This window comes from Falco biarmicus, chromosome 11, assembly GCF_023638135.1.
Source record: "Falco biarmicus isolate bFalBia1 chromosome 11, bFalBia1.pri, whole genome shotgun sequence".
Lineage (NCBI taxonomy): Eukaryota > Metazoa > Chordata > Aves > Falconiformes > Falconidae > Falco > Falco biarmicus.
The window spans coordinates 13,906,619-13,923,732 of NC_079298.1; the positions used below are offsets into that span (position 1 = coordinate 13,906,619).

General features: G+C 53.3%; 1 protein-coding gene across 2 annotated transcripts in view; it reads left to right on the forward strand.

Annotated features, from left to right (window-relative positions):
• EIF2B3 (eukaryotic translation initiation factor 2B subunit gamma) overlaps positions 1 to 7,926 on the forward strand; it is a 102,222-nt gene extending 94,296 nt beyond the window's left edge. For both annotated transcript variants that reach the window (XM_056356270.1, XM_056356272.1), the window contains one exon: positions 7,710 to 7,926. In XM_056356270.1, the coding sequence (XP_056212245.1) occupies positions 7,710 to 7,762 (53 nt within the window). In that variant the 3' untranslated portion in view covers positions 7,763 to 7,926. The remainder of the gene's footprint in view (positions 1 to 7,709) is intronic.
• The last annotated feature ends 9,188 nt before the right edge of the window (positions 7,927 to 17,114 follow it).

A 17,114-nucleotide genomic window follows, 5' to 3' on the forward strand; every position in this document is an offset into this window, starting at 1 on the left:
ACACCAAGAACAGAGATGGTAAAGACAAGACACATAGCATAGAACTAGCAAAATGGACGTAAAACTCACCACCTTATCCCTCTCCTTCATCTCTGTTGTCATTGGGGCAGGGATGGTTTATGGGCATTGGGAATTAGAGACCCAATGTTGTTTGGGGACAGCCTGAATCACTGCCCACCCAAAAACTGCATTACAGCAGTTGCCACAAAGCCTATGTTCAGAAAGGGAAAAAATACCAGCACTCAGGATGCTGATGTAATCTTACCTTGGTGTCCTGATACATACCTAGTAGTAGCATGTCCTCCTTTCTATGGCTTTTCTGCAACGTTTGTCATCTTAATGCTTCACAATTCTTAACAACCTCATTTCTGCCTTCTCAATAGGAACGTGGTTGGTTTTTCCTCCTATTTTACAGAGACCTGAGAGACAGGGAGATTCCAGTCATGTGCCCATTCATTTGGACTGGCCAGCTTAAGTGCTGAAGTTGCATGTTACATGTGGTGTTTTCCTAGTTATTAAAGACTTGACATTTTAGCCTTAGCATTTTCTTTGTAAGTGTTGGGAGGGAAGGCCCAGTCTGCTGAAAAAAACCCCACCCAAACAGTTTTATTATACAGAATGATGTTGGCCCTTGCATGGATCATTAGCAGTGTCAGAAACTTGAACTCCATTGTACAGCTTTCTGCTGCTTCAGCTGAAGGGAACTGATAGTAGTGGGTCACCTTCCTGAAAGGGAGCTGGATCTGCAGTGGGACAAGAGAAACTCTTTGCCAGGTTTCACGGATGCCCATGGGCATCAGCAGCCCTGAGACGCAATCCTGGTGCTGGGAGAAGGCAGCTGTAGTTCATGTAGGCTTTACTGCTCCTGCCCTCAGCATCAGCTATCGGGCCCTAACTACATCACTTAAGTCCTACCTGATCCTGACTCGTGCTTCAGAGCTGCCTGCTATGGCTTTGTCCCAGTAGCAGACTCATCCCATTCCTAGCTTTTGGAAAAACCTCTTTGGTTTTTCCTCTAGTCTTTGTCCCATGGAGATTCTTGGTTTTCTCTCTTACTTAGTTATTCCCAGACACCCACCTGACGACTCCTTGGGTCTGACCATAGCTGCTGTTTCCAGTCCCCTTGCCTAACAGTCCTATGCTCCATTTCCCATCTGGCACTTGCCCCCTGACTGCTTTGAGTCAGACTGCATCCCTTTCCGTACCACTGTCGTGCCTGAGCAGGATCATTCTGGGCACAGGAGCGAAGCAGTTGTGTGCAGAGTGCACTGGTCCATAAAGCAGGGATACAAGCACTGGGGAAGTCCTGCCTTCCTCCTGTGCTTCCATGGTCCAGAGTGCTCACTGCAGAGTCTCTGGAGCTTTTAGCTGCCCTCCTGAGAACACGTGCAAACTGAGATTTTTTTTTTTTTCCAGAGGTTTATCACATAGCCAAAACTGTGTGGTTTCTCACAAGAACAGAAAAAGGCATATATCCAGTGAGGACTGGCTCCCGTTTCCGATCATTTTCCAAGTCATGTTCCAAGCTTGGAGTCCTAGGACTTCTCAATGAAACAGAGTTAAGACTGTTTTATTGTAATGAGGGCCAAAGAGCACATTTTTCTTTAATGTCATCCTCTGAAGGCAGGTACAGTTTATCAAACCTCCACATATGAATGGGTGACTGCTTGTGAGGATGCTTTGCCCCAGCTGAGATTTAGCAGGATAGGGACAGGAAGGAACTGAGGGGCTTTCTGATGCTCTCACTGCATTCAAGTAGAGACAAGCATCTGCTCTTGCAAGATGCTGAGTACCTCCTGGTGAAGTCTTCAGGAACTGAAAACACTTAGCACGACACAAGGTCGGGATCAGAAAGCATGCTGCAGTGCAGATGGGAGTTATGAAAGCTCATGAAGAACAGACACAGACTAAACAGTGCACACATGTATATTGTGCACTGGGGTGCAAGATGAGCTGGAGATGATGTAGGAACGGTGTAAATTTATAGCAAAACTGACAGGTCCGTAAGATTTGCTCCCTAAAGTAGTTTAACTACTGAGTGTCTGTGACAAAGATATTGTTGGCAGTTAAAACAGGCATCTCTTAAATAGTTGTCGTTTTTGTTTCAGTGACTATGCAGCAACTACATTTCAAACTGATCCTAATAAGCCTCTTTTCCAAGTTGTATAAAAATGGTTTATGAGTTCTGGCCTTTGCAATGGCATAAAACTTCCCTAGAACATCCATCCAGCAATGCTTTGTCCTCCCCTCTGCCACAGGGGACTGTCACACTTACGCATACTGTCATTCTCAGCCGGGGAAGTTCAGGCTTCCTGAGTGAGCGGGTTAAATGAGCTGCCACATTCGCAGCATGTTGATTGTGAAGTCTACCCATAAGGCAGCAGTTCGTAACCTTGTGGAAATATTTTTACATGCTGCACGCAGAGAAAATAACCACTTGTGCTCTGCTAGAGCTCAGCCACATGAAAGAGCCAGGAAGAACACCCCAATGGATGCTGAAAAAGGAAGGGGACCTCTACTTGCATCCAGCACAGTGGGCAGCAGTGTCCAGCAAATATGGCATCTCTGCCATCTTAGCAGGAAGTGTGGACAGAGTCGTTCAGACTGACGTTTCTTTGAGATTTGCTTTGAGATGGTGATACCCTGTGGGAGCACATCGACCGGCACAATCTAGTCCCTTTCTTAAACACTTTGCTAGGACGGCGCCCCAATATTAGGGCTCAAGTGCGTCCCCCTCCCCGAGGAGCTTGCTCTCTTAGGCACATCCCCAGCTTTTGGTCTCCTTTTCCTTTACTAACCTTCCTCTTAAGACCCTGACTGATCACTTTCCCATACACCTCTATTTCTAGTTCCTTCACTCCCCCCACCCTTCTCTAAGCCACCATAAATTCATCTCTTTTGGGGCACTGAATTCAGTGTTGCCTTTACTTTACACTCCCAAGACATGTCTATTCCCTAGATGGGTTTGAGGGTGAAAGGGTTAATCCTGGTTGAATACTATGAGAAAAGCCTCAGCTGAAGCAGGTGAGCAGGCACTGTGGCTGGTGGTTGCTGGAGAGGAGCGAGATCTCTACTGCCCACTTGTTCCATGGGTCAGAGCTGACCTGCCTGGAGCTACTGCCAGCCCCGTTCCCAGTGCCCCTGCGGTGAGCTGCACATCCCACCCTGGGAGTTGCTGGGGCACCCAGCTCAGGGAAGCATCGCTCCCAGAGACCCCTGGGCTCGGCTGATGGCTGCACAGCGGGCTGACGTGGCGCTTGGGAGAAATCTGAGACCCTCCTGGCCTTTGGGGCCACAGCGTGGTCACCCCCAGATCTCCAGTGATCACGTAAGTAAAGTGTGGCTGGGGAGAGAGCAGGCCGTGACTGGAAAGCCCCACTGCTCTGTAAACACAAACAAATCAGCCCCCATCACCTGCTTCCCTTCTTTATCTCTACATGTAATTTAAAACACCCTCCAGCCTCCCAAAGTCAAGCTTCAGCTGCTTCCCATCCCCGTAAGCCCCTTTAGTTCCTCTCCCCTCCAACCTGGCTGCTTTTCCAGGGCCAACCATCGCTGCAGAGACAAGTTGCTCTCCTCTCCCACTCTCTGATCCTTTCTGTCCTGGGTGAATGTGGTAGGAACCACCCACAGCGTGTGTTTTCGTGCATGCGTTTCTACAGCCACCCCTCCCCCCCGCCTCGTTTTTTAAGTTAAACTATCTCTTGCTTTAAAGAGAGCAAATACACAGCAGTGGCTTTCATCACTGCTGTATAATAGAGCAGTAATTCTGTGCCAGGGACTGTTTTCTATTTTATTTTAAAGGGTTTATAAAACAGTGTATGTAATTGAGTGAGTAAACTGAACGTTTTCTGGAGCCCCTGAGGGCTGGAACTTCGTGGTGGTCCTGGGCCTAGGCCCTAACCCTTTTTTTTTTTCCCTCTCTCTCTTCACCCCCCCCCCCCCTTTCCCCTCCTTCCCCTCCTCCTTTACAACCCAGCGTTGCCACCAGCAGCAGCAGCAGAAATCTGTCTGGGGCTAATTGAGCAAACAACAAGGAGATGCTTTCACATGGCTTTTAAAGGAATGCTCCGGCATCCCCTTTCTGTGAGCAACTTGGCAGGAACCTGCCGGGAAGGCTGGGGAGCTCAGGGTCCCCGGCCGCTGCTGGGGTTTGTGCTGGGCTGCGCAGTCATTTCCGCCCCTCTGTTTATTTGCATTACAATTTGGTTTTAGCCAAGCACCAAAAGCTGCTCTGCTCCCCAGCTCTCTAGCTCGCCTTGTGTGTATGTTTTTAAGGGGCTAGTGTACAGTATGTGTAAACAAATGTCTTCCAAAGCAGGAACGCATATATAAAGAGTGACAGGTTTTTGATTTACACTCAGTAAAATCTCTGTGGACCCTCGGTTCAAGCACCCAGGCTGACTTCAGGCTGGGCTGCGTCAGCAAGTTGAAGCAAAGTGCTAATCAGGAGGTTGAATGTGTTGATCAGCTCTGGATTTGCTTAGCACCAGATGCTCCCAATCTGAGAAGATCTAGTTGAACATGATTTAAGGTTGCAGAGTCCAACTCTAAGGCTTTCTGAAAGTCCTTTCTCTAATCCCTCTTCTTTCTCTGTGGGCTGAATGCATCTGTAACCCTGCCAGTGTCAGATAAAAGGCAGCCTGGTAAGAAATCCCTAATGGGGAGCTGGGGAAGGAGAAGGGAGCTGAACAGCTAAGCATGTGAGATACTTCTCCCTCCTCCCCCCGAGTTTCAGGCAGAGTTTCTGCATGAACTGAGCTTGCTGGTACCAGCCAGAGCCACTGGCAACTGGCAGCCACGGCTGATAATGAAACGCTATGAAACGCTATCCGCAGCTCAGCTCTCTGGCACACACAGTGGAGTCTGAATTCCCTTCCCTCCACAGGGGGGGCTTTGGGAAGGGAAGAGGGAAGCAGGGTGAATCCTTATCTGCCTATCGCATCCCCTCGGGGTGCGGAATCAGGCTTTGTTTCTAGCAAAACCATTCCCTTTATCGCTTAAAAACTTTCTCGCGGATTTTGAGGCAGGCACGTTCATGTGTTTTCTTTTAGCCTGTACAAGGAGAAATGAGTTTGGTGATTTCATGCGAGTCTCTGAGGTAGCAGTGACATACCGGGCAGGCCGTGTGTGTGCGCTTCAGGGAATCTGGGCCACACAGATCAAGGAGCAGGCGAAACAGACAGAGGGATGGGAGATGAGGGAATGTGTGCTCTTGATTTCCTGTGTGGCTTCAGCTACTTGAACTCCCTAAACTCACTGCTGCCTCAGTTTCCACATCCACAAAATGAGAATGCTCTTACTTGCCCACTCTCAAAAAGCATTTTGAACTCAGCAGGTGTAAAATGCAAAATAACCATAGGGCAGCTACAAGCATGTCAGTGCAAAATAAAAATAGTTGGTACCACCTCTGCAACAAAGTATGTGACATGACCCATCCCAGCTCTGTACATTTAGGAGAGTGCAGGATGCTGTCTGGAATGAAGGAAAAAGTTCCTTATTAAAAAGTATTGCTACAGATAACCTATATATAGAACCATAAATCGACATGGCTCTTTATAAGCCTAGATGAAGGCATGTTTAATCTGCAGAGGCATAACGTAATTACTCTCACTGGATGGTAGCCAGGGTCTTATTCACATCATAGAAATCAACATGATAGGTAGTCTGCTTGGAGGAGGTTCAGGAATGGAGTCACAGGAGTTGCTACAGGGCCTGTTTGAGATATATTGGGAAAGTTGTTGGGGGTGAGGAATGTTATAGCAAGAAGTGCTGCAGGTTGGATTTGAGGTACCTTGGCAAAGCTGTGTGGGGTCCAGGACGGGAGGGGAGAGGCGCTGAAGGCTGGACTTGGGGCTATTGGCAGAGCTGTGCTGGAGAGGTTGTGTGGTGCTACCTACATCACACTTGCACCTGGCACTTGTACAGTCAGTCCCTCATTTTCCTGAGCGCTGCATCCAGCTCTGCTCATCCTGCCCAAAGTGCTGGAGATTGGGTTCTGTGTTCCAACTTAAAGCTCCAAGATGTTAGCATGTAGCTTCAGGATTCATTATCAGTTGTCGCTAAATACCTTCAGCAAAGAACTGATGCTGAAGATGAGAACCAGCTCCTTGATCTCTTCATTTTTGCCTTCAGGAAGGGGTCTCTGAAGGATGCTCATGTGGCTAACCCACTCTGTCCCCCAGGCTGAGGAGAGAGCAGGATCCGTACGACTGTGGGATCAGGGGTTTAGTGGGAAATTATCTTGCTGCAGTCCAAAACTCCTTGAAGTTTATAGAGCAGGTTTTGATCAAACCTTTTCTGGAGCAATGGTTTGCATGGTGCAAAGGTAATGTCTTGAATTTTAAACCAAGAGAAGCATCGTGTTGGCCCGGCCAGTTTGGGGATTGCCAGGAATTTCTTCATTTAGCCAAAAGTGGCATGTTTGTTGTTTTGCAGCAGTCTTGCAAAATCTGCTCCCCTGGGGGGAGGAGTTTTAGGTGGGTAAATAAAACACAACTCCTTATTTCCATGCTGGGGGGGGGCGGGTAGGAGACAGCACAGCCTCCAGCAGTGTATCCCAGAACCTCACAGGCCTTGATGCTTTATCCCAGGCTCCAGAGCCAGTTGTTATTCCTAATGTGCAGAAGGGGAGATGGAGAGCCTAGGGGCATGGGTCGAACCACCTGAGCTCCACCTGAATAGGTAGCCAGCTCCCAGAGAGCAATTTAGATTCACTGCCTTCCCCCACGGTACCCTGAGGATACCCACTTTGAGCACACCGGCTTTGTGTCATGCTCTGAGGCCACATGGGTTTTCTAGGCACTGGGCTTTCAGTTGCATGTTTTTATTATTTTGGCTTTAGATCCTTTATTTGCAGTCCTTCGCTGACAAGCTGCTTTTGCATTTTAAAGGGAAGGCCCTTTCAGTACAGTGCATTAACAGTGCTGGGGCAACGACTGGCACCTTAATGTGTCTACTGGGGCTGTGCAGAGCTCCTGGGAACAGGCAAAGGAGTGACTGTAAAAATTGCCCTTCCAACAAAATTGCTCCACAGGAGTCCAAGGAGGGCTGTCCACCATTACCCTCAGAGATGATAACTGTCCTCAGAGACCTTGCTTCACACAGATACTTTTGGAGAGGCTCCATCCAGACCTTAATGCAGGAAGGAGAAGCCAGGTTTAAATAAAATCTTTTAAAAACCACCAAAACTCTATTTTTTTAAGCTGCCAGGGCTGAGATTGGATTGCTGAGAGGATCTCACGCTGCCTCAGTGATGGTCCCCTGATGCTGAGCAGCCCCTCTCCCCCCCAACCTTCATGCAGTTTGAGGGCACACAGCGTTCTTTAGGGCTGGGGTAGATTACTGATCTTTAATTTTATGTCAGATCTCCATGCTGGATGTTGATGGTTCTTTGCCCCAACCTAGGTGTGCACCTGTCAGCAGCAGCTGTGACTTCCATCGGGTCTCTCTTGTTTAGTAGTGACACACGTGAAAACTCTCATTAGAGAAACCTCCTAATGTTTAGTCAGTTGTTTAGGCTTTTGCCATGTGGGGAGGGATACTGTCGGAGAGATGCTGGAGTCCAAAGAAAGACAGCAAATCTGTCTTTGAGTTCCCCAGAATCTGCTTTTCTCATTTGTTTTAAAGTTGCGGATTTGAAAAACGCAAGGTCTGAAGCACTGCTGCAAAACTCAATTCCTCTGCTTTTCCTCCCTCTCTCTTTTCAGCCAAACATGTTAATGAAGTCATTGTGGGCACCGAACAGCTGATGGAGATATAACCCGAGTAGGTTTTAAAGATTATTTTATGGAAGCCAGCAGCAGAACCAGATGTTCAAGCATCATAAGATCATCCATACAGATCAGTACTGGCACGGTTTACCCTATCATTGCTCCTTTCCTGTTCAGCTTTATATTTATGTCTTAATAAAGAAGTATTTACAGAGCGGTGTGTCCATCAGCCCCTCCCCCCTCATTGGGATGCATGCGGGTTTGTGCCGGGTAATATCGGTTCCTGCGCGCCCGGCGAACGCACTGTACTTTTCCAGCAGAAGGGAGAGTGGGGACCACACAGAATGCGCCCCCTCCGAAGAATGACTTAGCCACCCTCCCTGCGATGTAAACCACATCCCTGCAGTCCTGCACCACCATCCCTGAGCCTGGGAGAGACCGCTCGGGACACTGCTTGTGCATCTCATCAACACAGCAGGCGGGCGGCGAAACACAGCGGTAATGCGGGCTGCTCTTTGCAGCCCGGTGGCTTCACCGGCCTCCTCCTCCTCCTCTCTCTCGTGATGCTGCCCCATAGCACAGAAGTGTTGAAGCTGTGCCTCTTCTCTTCTGTAATGCAGTTGAGGAGTTTGGCACCCATTTCTGTCAGGGCTGTTTGGTCTGTTACTTTGAAATCCTGCCCAAGAGCAAGAATGTGAGAGGGCTGGAGGGATGGGGGAGTGTGGAGGGAAATGGGGTGTAAGCAGTGGACATTGTCTGCCTTATTTTGGTGGTTCTTTCTCTTGTCAGCCCGCTGTTCCTAATCCCAGACAAGAGGTCCCTCCCCACATCTAGATGATCTGTGGATGACTATACCTACGTCTGTGAGATGAGTCGAGTGTGCTAATGTGAAACGCGTAGCTTTGTGGTCAGGGGTTGTGCCAGGATTGTAAAGCACCTGGATGGGATTGAAACACAAGCTGTTCTCTAACGTTTATAAATTGGACGCAAGTTCCTACCTAAAAGCTGTTTATTAGAATCTGGTAGGATTCAACGGGACATTTATCTGCCCCTGGCAGTTTGACATCCAGAGGTGCTACAGCAACTGGCTGGGATGGTATTTCATTAACTGAAGTGATAAATTTTAAATGTGTGCTTCATGGGCACCAGTGTCCCCTGAGGAAAATTACCATTTCCTAGCTAATTTGACAGGAGAAAGATTATAATCCAGACATTCCCTGAGTTTCATAAACAAAATCCCTGCTCTAAAGGACCAGATTGGGATGGCAGGTATGGGTAAGGATGAGCTTCAAGGCCTTTGACAAGCTGCAGGAAGAAGCAGCGCGCTGCAGTTCGGCTCTGGCTTTGCGCTAGAGGTTTTGCCTTGCATATGTGTGCAAACATGTTCCTAAGGTATGAAGCCTTTTTCATCCAAGGATCGCAGAGGCTTTACAAAGGTTAATTAAAGAGAGTTCTTGTCTCTGTGTGCGGCAAGGGAGCGAGGCATCCATTTTGGGTGTGTAGGAACAGCAGCAGAGTGGAGCGTAATTACCTGGCTTTGCATTTTACCAGAAGGCTGTGGCAAAGCCGAGAGAGGTCCGCAGGGACTTTTACTCATGGTCCTTTTGCTTAAACACAAAGCCTTCTCCCTCTCTGGTTTTAGAATACATCTTAACTTCTGAAAAGTTCACATCCCCTTAACAGCTACAGATTTACCTCCTTGTGCCTTAACTATATGTTTCAGGCTCAGTGCCTTTGTTTAGCTAATTTAAGAAGAGGGTGGGGGGCTCTTTACTGTGTCAGTTAGAATTTAGCATTAATTTAGTGTTCTCTGACACTTGAAAACCTGGCCGGGATTTGAGGCGTTTTCTTTTCCTTTTTGCCTTTTACGACCTGCAGGTGTTTGGTGTGAGATAAAAGTAGATCCCAAAGTGAGATTTCACAGCACAAATTATCAAAGTGAAGATTCACTCTTGATGTAGTCTACGTGTGTGGCAGTAATTATGAAAAATAATTTGGGATAATAGGGCCTTCAGGAATCCCAAGGCGGGCACTGGAAGGTTAACCCTTCCTCATCTAACCTGGTCTCCACGCCACTGTCATCAACAGGTAAGCAGATGATGGGCTGAGCCAGGCAACTTTACAAACCAAGTGATAAATGCTGCGGTCTTCAGGAAAATCGGGGAGGTGATCGAGGAAATGAAGTTCTGTTCCCAGGTATTTCTGGATGTGGTCCTAGGTCATACAGAGCTTCAGGAAGGTGTTACTCGTACGGGCTGCTCACCAGCTTTGAGGAACAGGCCATCTCAGATAGCCAGTTACGTCTCCTCACTTTGCCGTTCTGTCACACGCAGGCAGCTGAGCACTGCAGCCCCTGCCTGTCACAGTGCTATTGGCACCGAGGTGGTGCTTGATGGGCAACATTTCTCTGAAAAGATGGAACTTCCCAGCTCTGTAGATGCTGGCGCTTTCTGGGCAGGTTTGTCCTGAACACTTCCTTGGCAGATGTACAGCAGGGGTTGATGCGAGAAGGTTCTTGCAGTGGCATGTCACGTGCCGCGGCCGCACGTGGTACAGCAGAGGTTGCTGTGGTGCCTAGCGAGGTCCCCAGCTGGCAGCACGTCTGGGTCCTGGGTTTTGCTGTGCAGCAGAATCCTGCCAGCAGATCATAACAAGGCTTTTTCCGTGACCAGGCCAGCAGGTTGGCGTAGGTGCAGAGCCCAGCAGCAGCGTGTGTGCCTACCTGGCCCATACTTCTCCCTATGGGTCCTACACCCCTAGCACACTGTGACAGGGGTACCTGAAGCTCCCTTGCCCTGCCTCCTGTGAGGGGTGGGTACCACCTGCAGCAGCTCTGCAGCGAGGTCCTTCCCAGGATGTTTGCAGCCAAGCCCATTTGCAAGACACAGGTTTGGGAAAAGCGTTGGCTGGGCAGTTACAGAGCCCAGAGCCGTAGCTCTCCTGCCTCAGCCGCTCGTGTTTGCTATTGTAGGTGACTGTTGCGATCTTGCAGGAAGCAGCAGCTCATCTGATCCCTTCTGCGGTCAAACCAACGTGGATGGCTCCCATCTTCTGGGCAGCCTTGGAGCGGAGCCACACAAGGGGGAGGCGAGCAGCCAGCCATTCCCCGGGACAGTGGGCTTCTAGCCGAGTTCAAAGGGAATCAAAACCTTCTTTGCACCAGGCTTTGATCTCACTTTTGGGACACTTTCTTGGCTTGCGGGCAGGAAGAGAAGAGGAGCGCCAGGCTAAGCTGTCATATGGCCTCCGGTCCACAGGTCTGGCTCCCCCATCACCTTTCAACTGATGCTGTGTGTACAGCCCTAGCAAACGGACTCTCCTGAACCTCTTGGAGCTGGCCATTATAAGGGCTCACCAGTCTTTTACTGCCTCCAGTCTGCAAGGTTTATCATGCAGAGCCATGTTGCTTCTGCTGGCTTCCTTGCTGGCTTCTGGACCCCACTTTGCTTCTTCCTCTGGCTGCCTGGACAGAGTGGTTTTCAGCATGCTCTGCCCATCTTTTGGACTTTGCTGGTGAGACCTTCCTGTCCCAGGAGACCAGAATTTTCCTTATAAAACCCTGCAGGTCTGGGGAACACCAGTGTTTTCAGGAGGTGTCTTGCTGCCCACACTGGCCCAAATCTGCAGTGATGGCCAGTGGTTCCTCTGGTTCCTGCCCCGGTGTCACTAGGGGCAGGGTTAGATCGAGCCCCAGGGGAGGCTCAGAGGGGAATCGCTTGTTGCACTGTGCGTGGTGTAACCTGCTCCCTGGGTACTGCTGGTCCCGGGACACTGCAATGGCCACCAGTGCCGCCCACCTGTCACATGCAGCCATTCCTGTGGCCTTTGGGCACCTGTTTTAGAGGGCTGAAGATTGCAGCAGGCAGTTGGGGCAGGGTCCCTTGGTGTTACAGGCTGCCCACCATGCCCCAGCCCAGCCCCACTGGTGCCATGGGGGGAGTGCAGGGCACAGGTCCCTTCTCACTGGGCAACCTGTAGGGTTAATCTGGGGATGTGGGGGTTCCCTCACCAGGGTCTGGCACCCAGCAACCCCCCCGAGCACCCCTGCAGCAGCCTGCCTGCAGCGGCCGGCGCGGTCTCAGCCGGGCGGCTGATTTCTGGATCCTGTCGGTTTTCACTCCATCTCCCGGGAGCCAAGGTCCACAGCCGCGCCTGTGCCTCCCAGACGGGCCGGCAGACGAGAACTTCCTTCCAGGCCCTATAGACAGACATTTTATATACCTTAAAATACGTGTGTATATAAATATGGAAAGCAAGAGCTTGGGAGAGCTTGAGTCTAAATAAACTTGTATGTTTAAGGCTTTTAAAATGCTAATGTTGAATTTCAGGGGAGGGGGGACACAAGGGGATTGTTGGACTGAGCACCAAGACAGCTGATGAGCTTGGATCAGTGCCTTTACAATTCAAGGAAAAATGGGATAGTTTGGGAAGGAAAAAGGGATTTTCTTGTTTTTGTTTTTAGTAGAAAATAAAAGAAGCTGCCTTCTTATTTGCCTCCCTCCCCCAGAGCCGGAGCAGCAAGCGACTGGTGTTGTATGCATAAGCTATTCCTTTGTGCAACATCTAAATGGTTAATTGTGTTTGAGGAAGATGTACGGGCGAATGGAGGGACCACCCAGCAAGAGACAGACAAGAAAGAGCGATCTCTGAAATGTTTAACCAGAGAGAGAGCAAAGTTGTTTAAAAATATTTAATTTACAACATTCCACACTGCTGATTATAAATTGGCCGTCCAAAAACACTGCTGTGTGCGGGGAGGGATCCAGGCAGCATGAAACAAATTCTTGTGATTGTTTTTCCTATCTTCCTCCCTCCTTTCCTTGGGGAGTTTAACCCCGTGGCAGGATGCGGGTTGCCCCAGGCAGGGAAGGCAGTGACCAACGCTGTCCCCCAGGACCCTGGTCTCTGGTGTCCCCCAGGACACTGGTCGCCAGTGCGAACACCTGTGCCCGGGGCCGGGGCGCAGCCGCCTGCTGGTGCTGGGAGAGCTGGAAGGGATGGTGAGGAACGACCAACTGGCAATGCCAGCAGTGGTGACGGGCACTTTTGAGATGGCTGGCGGGTAATGGCGCTGCAGCCCCTTCCCACTGATTTTCACCCCAGCGCCAGCATTCCCCCAAAGTATCCAGCCCTGCTCCCAGGCAAGGAAAGCCCAGGATCCTCTGGTGGTGGACTGGGAGTCGTAGGGAGCCAAACCTGCTGGGCTGTGCTGCCCACAAAAGGTCCCTCGCCACCATGACGGTGGCCGCTCTTCAGGTTGGTGGCACTCGGCCACATCACCCAGCCATTCCCAGCGGCGCTGGGAAGCAGTGGGGATCTGGGCCCTCGCAGGGTCATTGAGCAACAGCGGTATCTCCCCCTGCTTGGGCCTTTCTGTAAAGGGAATGGCTGGTGCCGGATGCTGGGAAGAAGGGATTTGGCCGTGCTCTGCTTGCAGCCGCTGCTGATCCATGTCTGGCTTCGACGCACCCAGCCGCCCAGCTCGGCTACCCCCGTGCGTGCGAGGGGCTGGGGCTGCTCTGCAAGGAGGGATGGTTCCCTCTGGGTGGTGGCCAGGCTGTCCCCCCCCATCACCTGGGGATCACTCCTGCTCCCACCAGGATGTCCTCTCCAACCTTCATAGCCCCTGTGCCCCCCGCAGCGAGGGAAACTGGGGAGAGGAGGTGCCTGGGCTCCTTTCTGCGCTGCCCCCAGGAGACTAGGCAGGCAAAGGATGCTTGTGGTGGGGCTTAGTCCCTGCTTCCCCAGCCAGCATCAACCCTGCCATTGTCCACCCTCACAGATGTCACCCGAGTGGTTGGAGAGCCACCGTGCCCCTGGAGAAGGGGGAAGATGCACAGCCCCCTGGCTGGTGACCCCACGCTGCAGAGGGGACCTGAGCAGAGCTGAGGGACAGGGGGATGCAAGAGGAGCCAGGATCCAAAGGCGGTGGCTGCTCTCACTGCAGCTCCCTCCTTGGCATCTCCTTGCAGATCCTGCCTTGGAGAGCGAAAGCCACAGTGCTTTCCCACCCCTGCTGCCCCAGGACCTGGGCCACGCAGCCAGACCCCAGGAGCCCTGGGGACCCCCGGCCAGAGGGGAGGGCAGGGGTCTTCCCAGCTCCTGCTAACTCTCCTGGCAAGAAGGGGGCATGGGGAGGGCTGCAGGCTCCTTGCCGGGGATTGCCACAAGTTTCCTAACCCCTAATCAGCTGGGAAGCCTCGCCGGCCACCTGGGTGCTTCCTCGCGTGCAGCGAAGGCCTGTGACAGCCCAAGGAGCTGGGGTGGGTTTGGCTGCTTGCCCCGGTGGCGAGCTCGGCTCTCGGTGGCTGAACCGCTCCGGGCCCTGCCAGCCCCAGCCGGTGCCGGGAGCGAGAGCAGAGACAAAAGAGCTTGTGTCCGCCTGCCAGCAGCCGGCCCCGCCGAGCGGCCGCCTGCCCAATTAAACCGTGCCCGCTTCCCATGCGGCAGGGGCGCCCGGCGGCCTCGCTGGCCCCCTCCCACCGCCCACCAGCCCCGGGGGACCCCCACCCTGTGGGGCCTCTCCTGCCTCCCTGCAGGCGCCGGCGCTTCGGCAGCCCTTGCCAGGCACGAATACGCTCCCTTGGTCCCCCAGCGAAGGCATCTCCAGCGGCGCATGCTGGGGATGGCTCACCCCATCCCTGAGCCTTTCCTGTTGCCCTGCTTTCCTCGCACCTTGGGGCTCACAGCACCTGCCGACGCAGGCAGTGGGGTGCTGAGCATCCATCCCTGCTCCCACTCCCCCCAGGGGCCAGGTCAAGATGAAACCTGGCGGCAGCAGCTGCCACCACGGTGGGAGCATCCCCACACCCTGTCCCGACGCGCGGGGCCAGTGTCACATCCACTTAGCTGGCTCCAAAATCCCTCGCCCTGACACCTTGTTAAATACCCACCAGGGGTCACAGTTCCTGGGTTTCTTTTTCCTGCTTTTCCTTTACCCTGCTGAGACGTTTCGGTTGGCAGGAGCTCCCCCCCGCTATTAGGTATCTTTCAGGGAACAAGAAACCTAGATCACTTACAAATTAATTTGGAGTTAAACCTACAGAAAATGAGAAACATGCTGCTTTGCAGGAGAGAGCTCTTGGCCAGCAATCAAGAAAAATACACCCAAACCACCCGATGCAGCGCGCTCAGCGGCGGCTGGGGATGGGGGCTGCGCTCTCAAGGTAGCTGTCGGCTGCATTCAGGCGCGTTTTAATGGGGCTGCGGCCTTTCCTCCCAATTAAAACCGTAGCAAATGAACAAAAGGGAGAACCTGCTCCCCAGCATGCGGGGGGGTGCGTGAGGGGGCGTAGGGAAGGCTGGATGGGGAGGGAGGAGGCATGGGGTGCAGCACCGCAGCATGGGTGTCTGCCTGTCAGTAGGAATGGGGACCGGCCACAGGCACTGCTTGCCCCACAGCCCACGGACACCTTCACACCGGCATTTCCCACATCACCGTGTCCCCGCAGCCACAGCAGCTTGCGCCAGGGCTGGTCCCCAAGGGAGGAACCCGTGTCCCCTGGAGCCACGGCACCTTGTTGGCCAGAGGGGCCACATCACAGCTCTGCAGCCAACAAGGCACCATGATGCAAGGGGATGTGGGGGGATGTGGGGGACCCCAAGCCCCCTGGAAGGCGGGTGGGTGGGTGGAGGTGGGTGGGAGCAGCCCCCTGGGTGCTCCAGGAGGGTGACGGGCGTGGGGCTGCCCACCGCCACACATTGTGTCTGTGGCGCGAGCGGCTGTGCGGGAGGGGGCCAGGCGGGGAGGCCGGGGCGGCGGAAGAGCAGTGATAAGATAAAAGGTCTGCTTTCCCATGCCGAGGAGCCGGGGCCGGGGGGGGTGGGGGGGGTGGGGGGGGGTGGGGGGGCGCAGGGCGAGCGCCGAGGCCACCCAGGTTTCAAGCACTCGGCCTCAGCGCCTGACCCCGGCACATTCAGAGAGCACTTCCTAAATTTGTCTCCTGTGTTCCTGACTCACAAGCAATTTCCTCACCCATAAAACGGCGTCAGCATGAAAGGACTGGCCGGGACACCAATTACTTGTCACTGTTTTACCACCCTGCTGCTCACCGGTTCACAGCCCCCGGCGGTGCCCAGCCAGGATCTGCCCCCTCCTCATGGACCCCCTCTGCCCTGCGCAGCCAGGGGGATGGGGAGATCGGGGTCCCCTGTGCCGTCGGGAAGGGACCGTGGGGCAGAGGGATCCCTAGTGCCCAGCTCCTGGTGCTGCCCCCAGGCAGAACCATACCATGTCTCTGGTGCTCCTGGGCTTCCCGAAGGCATTTCCTGGCCCAGCCTGTGATGAGGCAGACATCGAGCATGTGCAGGTCCCTCAGCCCCACGCTGGTGTTGTCCCCATGCTGGCATTGTCCCCGTGGTATTAAAGATGTGCCTATGTGGCTGCACAGGAGGGAGCAAGGCTCCATCATTGCCACCATGGTGGCACCAGACTCACTGCTGAGCACAGCCAATGGCCCTGCCATGAGGCACAGGGACCCTCGCTGGCACAGGGCTTCGCCATCAAGGTGCCGCTGTGCCCTGCCTTGTCCCCACTCCCTGTGCCTCTGTGCCACCTTACCTGTCTGCCTCTGCTCCCCAGTGCCATCCCCAGTGCTGGCACATCCCCAGCTGCTCCTGTTCCCAGGGGATGTGGATGGGCACGGGCTGGTGCACAGGGGTGGGGAATCACGGGGGACTCGAGAGGGTCTGAGCACAGCCAGGACCCCCAGGAAGCCCCTGTCCGCCTCCCAGGAGCAGGGAGATGCTGCACAGCTGCAGCCGCAGCCCGACCTTCCCCAGCAGCGATCACCCACCCTCCCCACAGCGAATCGCTCCCGGCTTCATGCCGGCAGTGGGCGAAGATTGCCCAGGGCCCGCCAAGCGCCACAGAGGCTGCTAAATGGGTTTTATGGTGGGATTTAGGGACTTTTCTGCTGGGTAATTGATTTGCCCAGGCAGTAAAAGATCAAGGCAGGGACTCAGACGGTGGCTCCCGGCATCTGCCTACCGAGCAGGCCGGGGCGCGGGTGGCTCAGGGCACGGCTGGAGCCGGTGGTCCTCGATGCCAGGACACATGGCATGGGGTGCCACAGCCCCACAGCGATGGGATGAGGGCTATGGTTCCATCCAGGAGCCCCTTTGCAGCCCCCCCCCCCCCCTCTTCCCTGCATCCTCGCATCCCCCTCCCCAACCCCACCACAAAACAGCCCCCAAAGGAGACAAAAGGGGCTGTTTGGGGACCTGCCACCTGCTAGTCCCCATCCTACAATACCGCAGTAAAGAGGCACCAAACAAAGGCCTTAAAATCCTAAAGGGGCCCATTCATTAGGGTGACAAAGGGGGAAAGAACTACATTATCATAATTAATCCCGGTGCTGGCGGTGGGTGGCAGGGCTCTCTGTCTTCCAAGGTGGTGTGGGG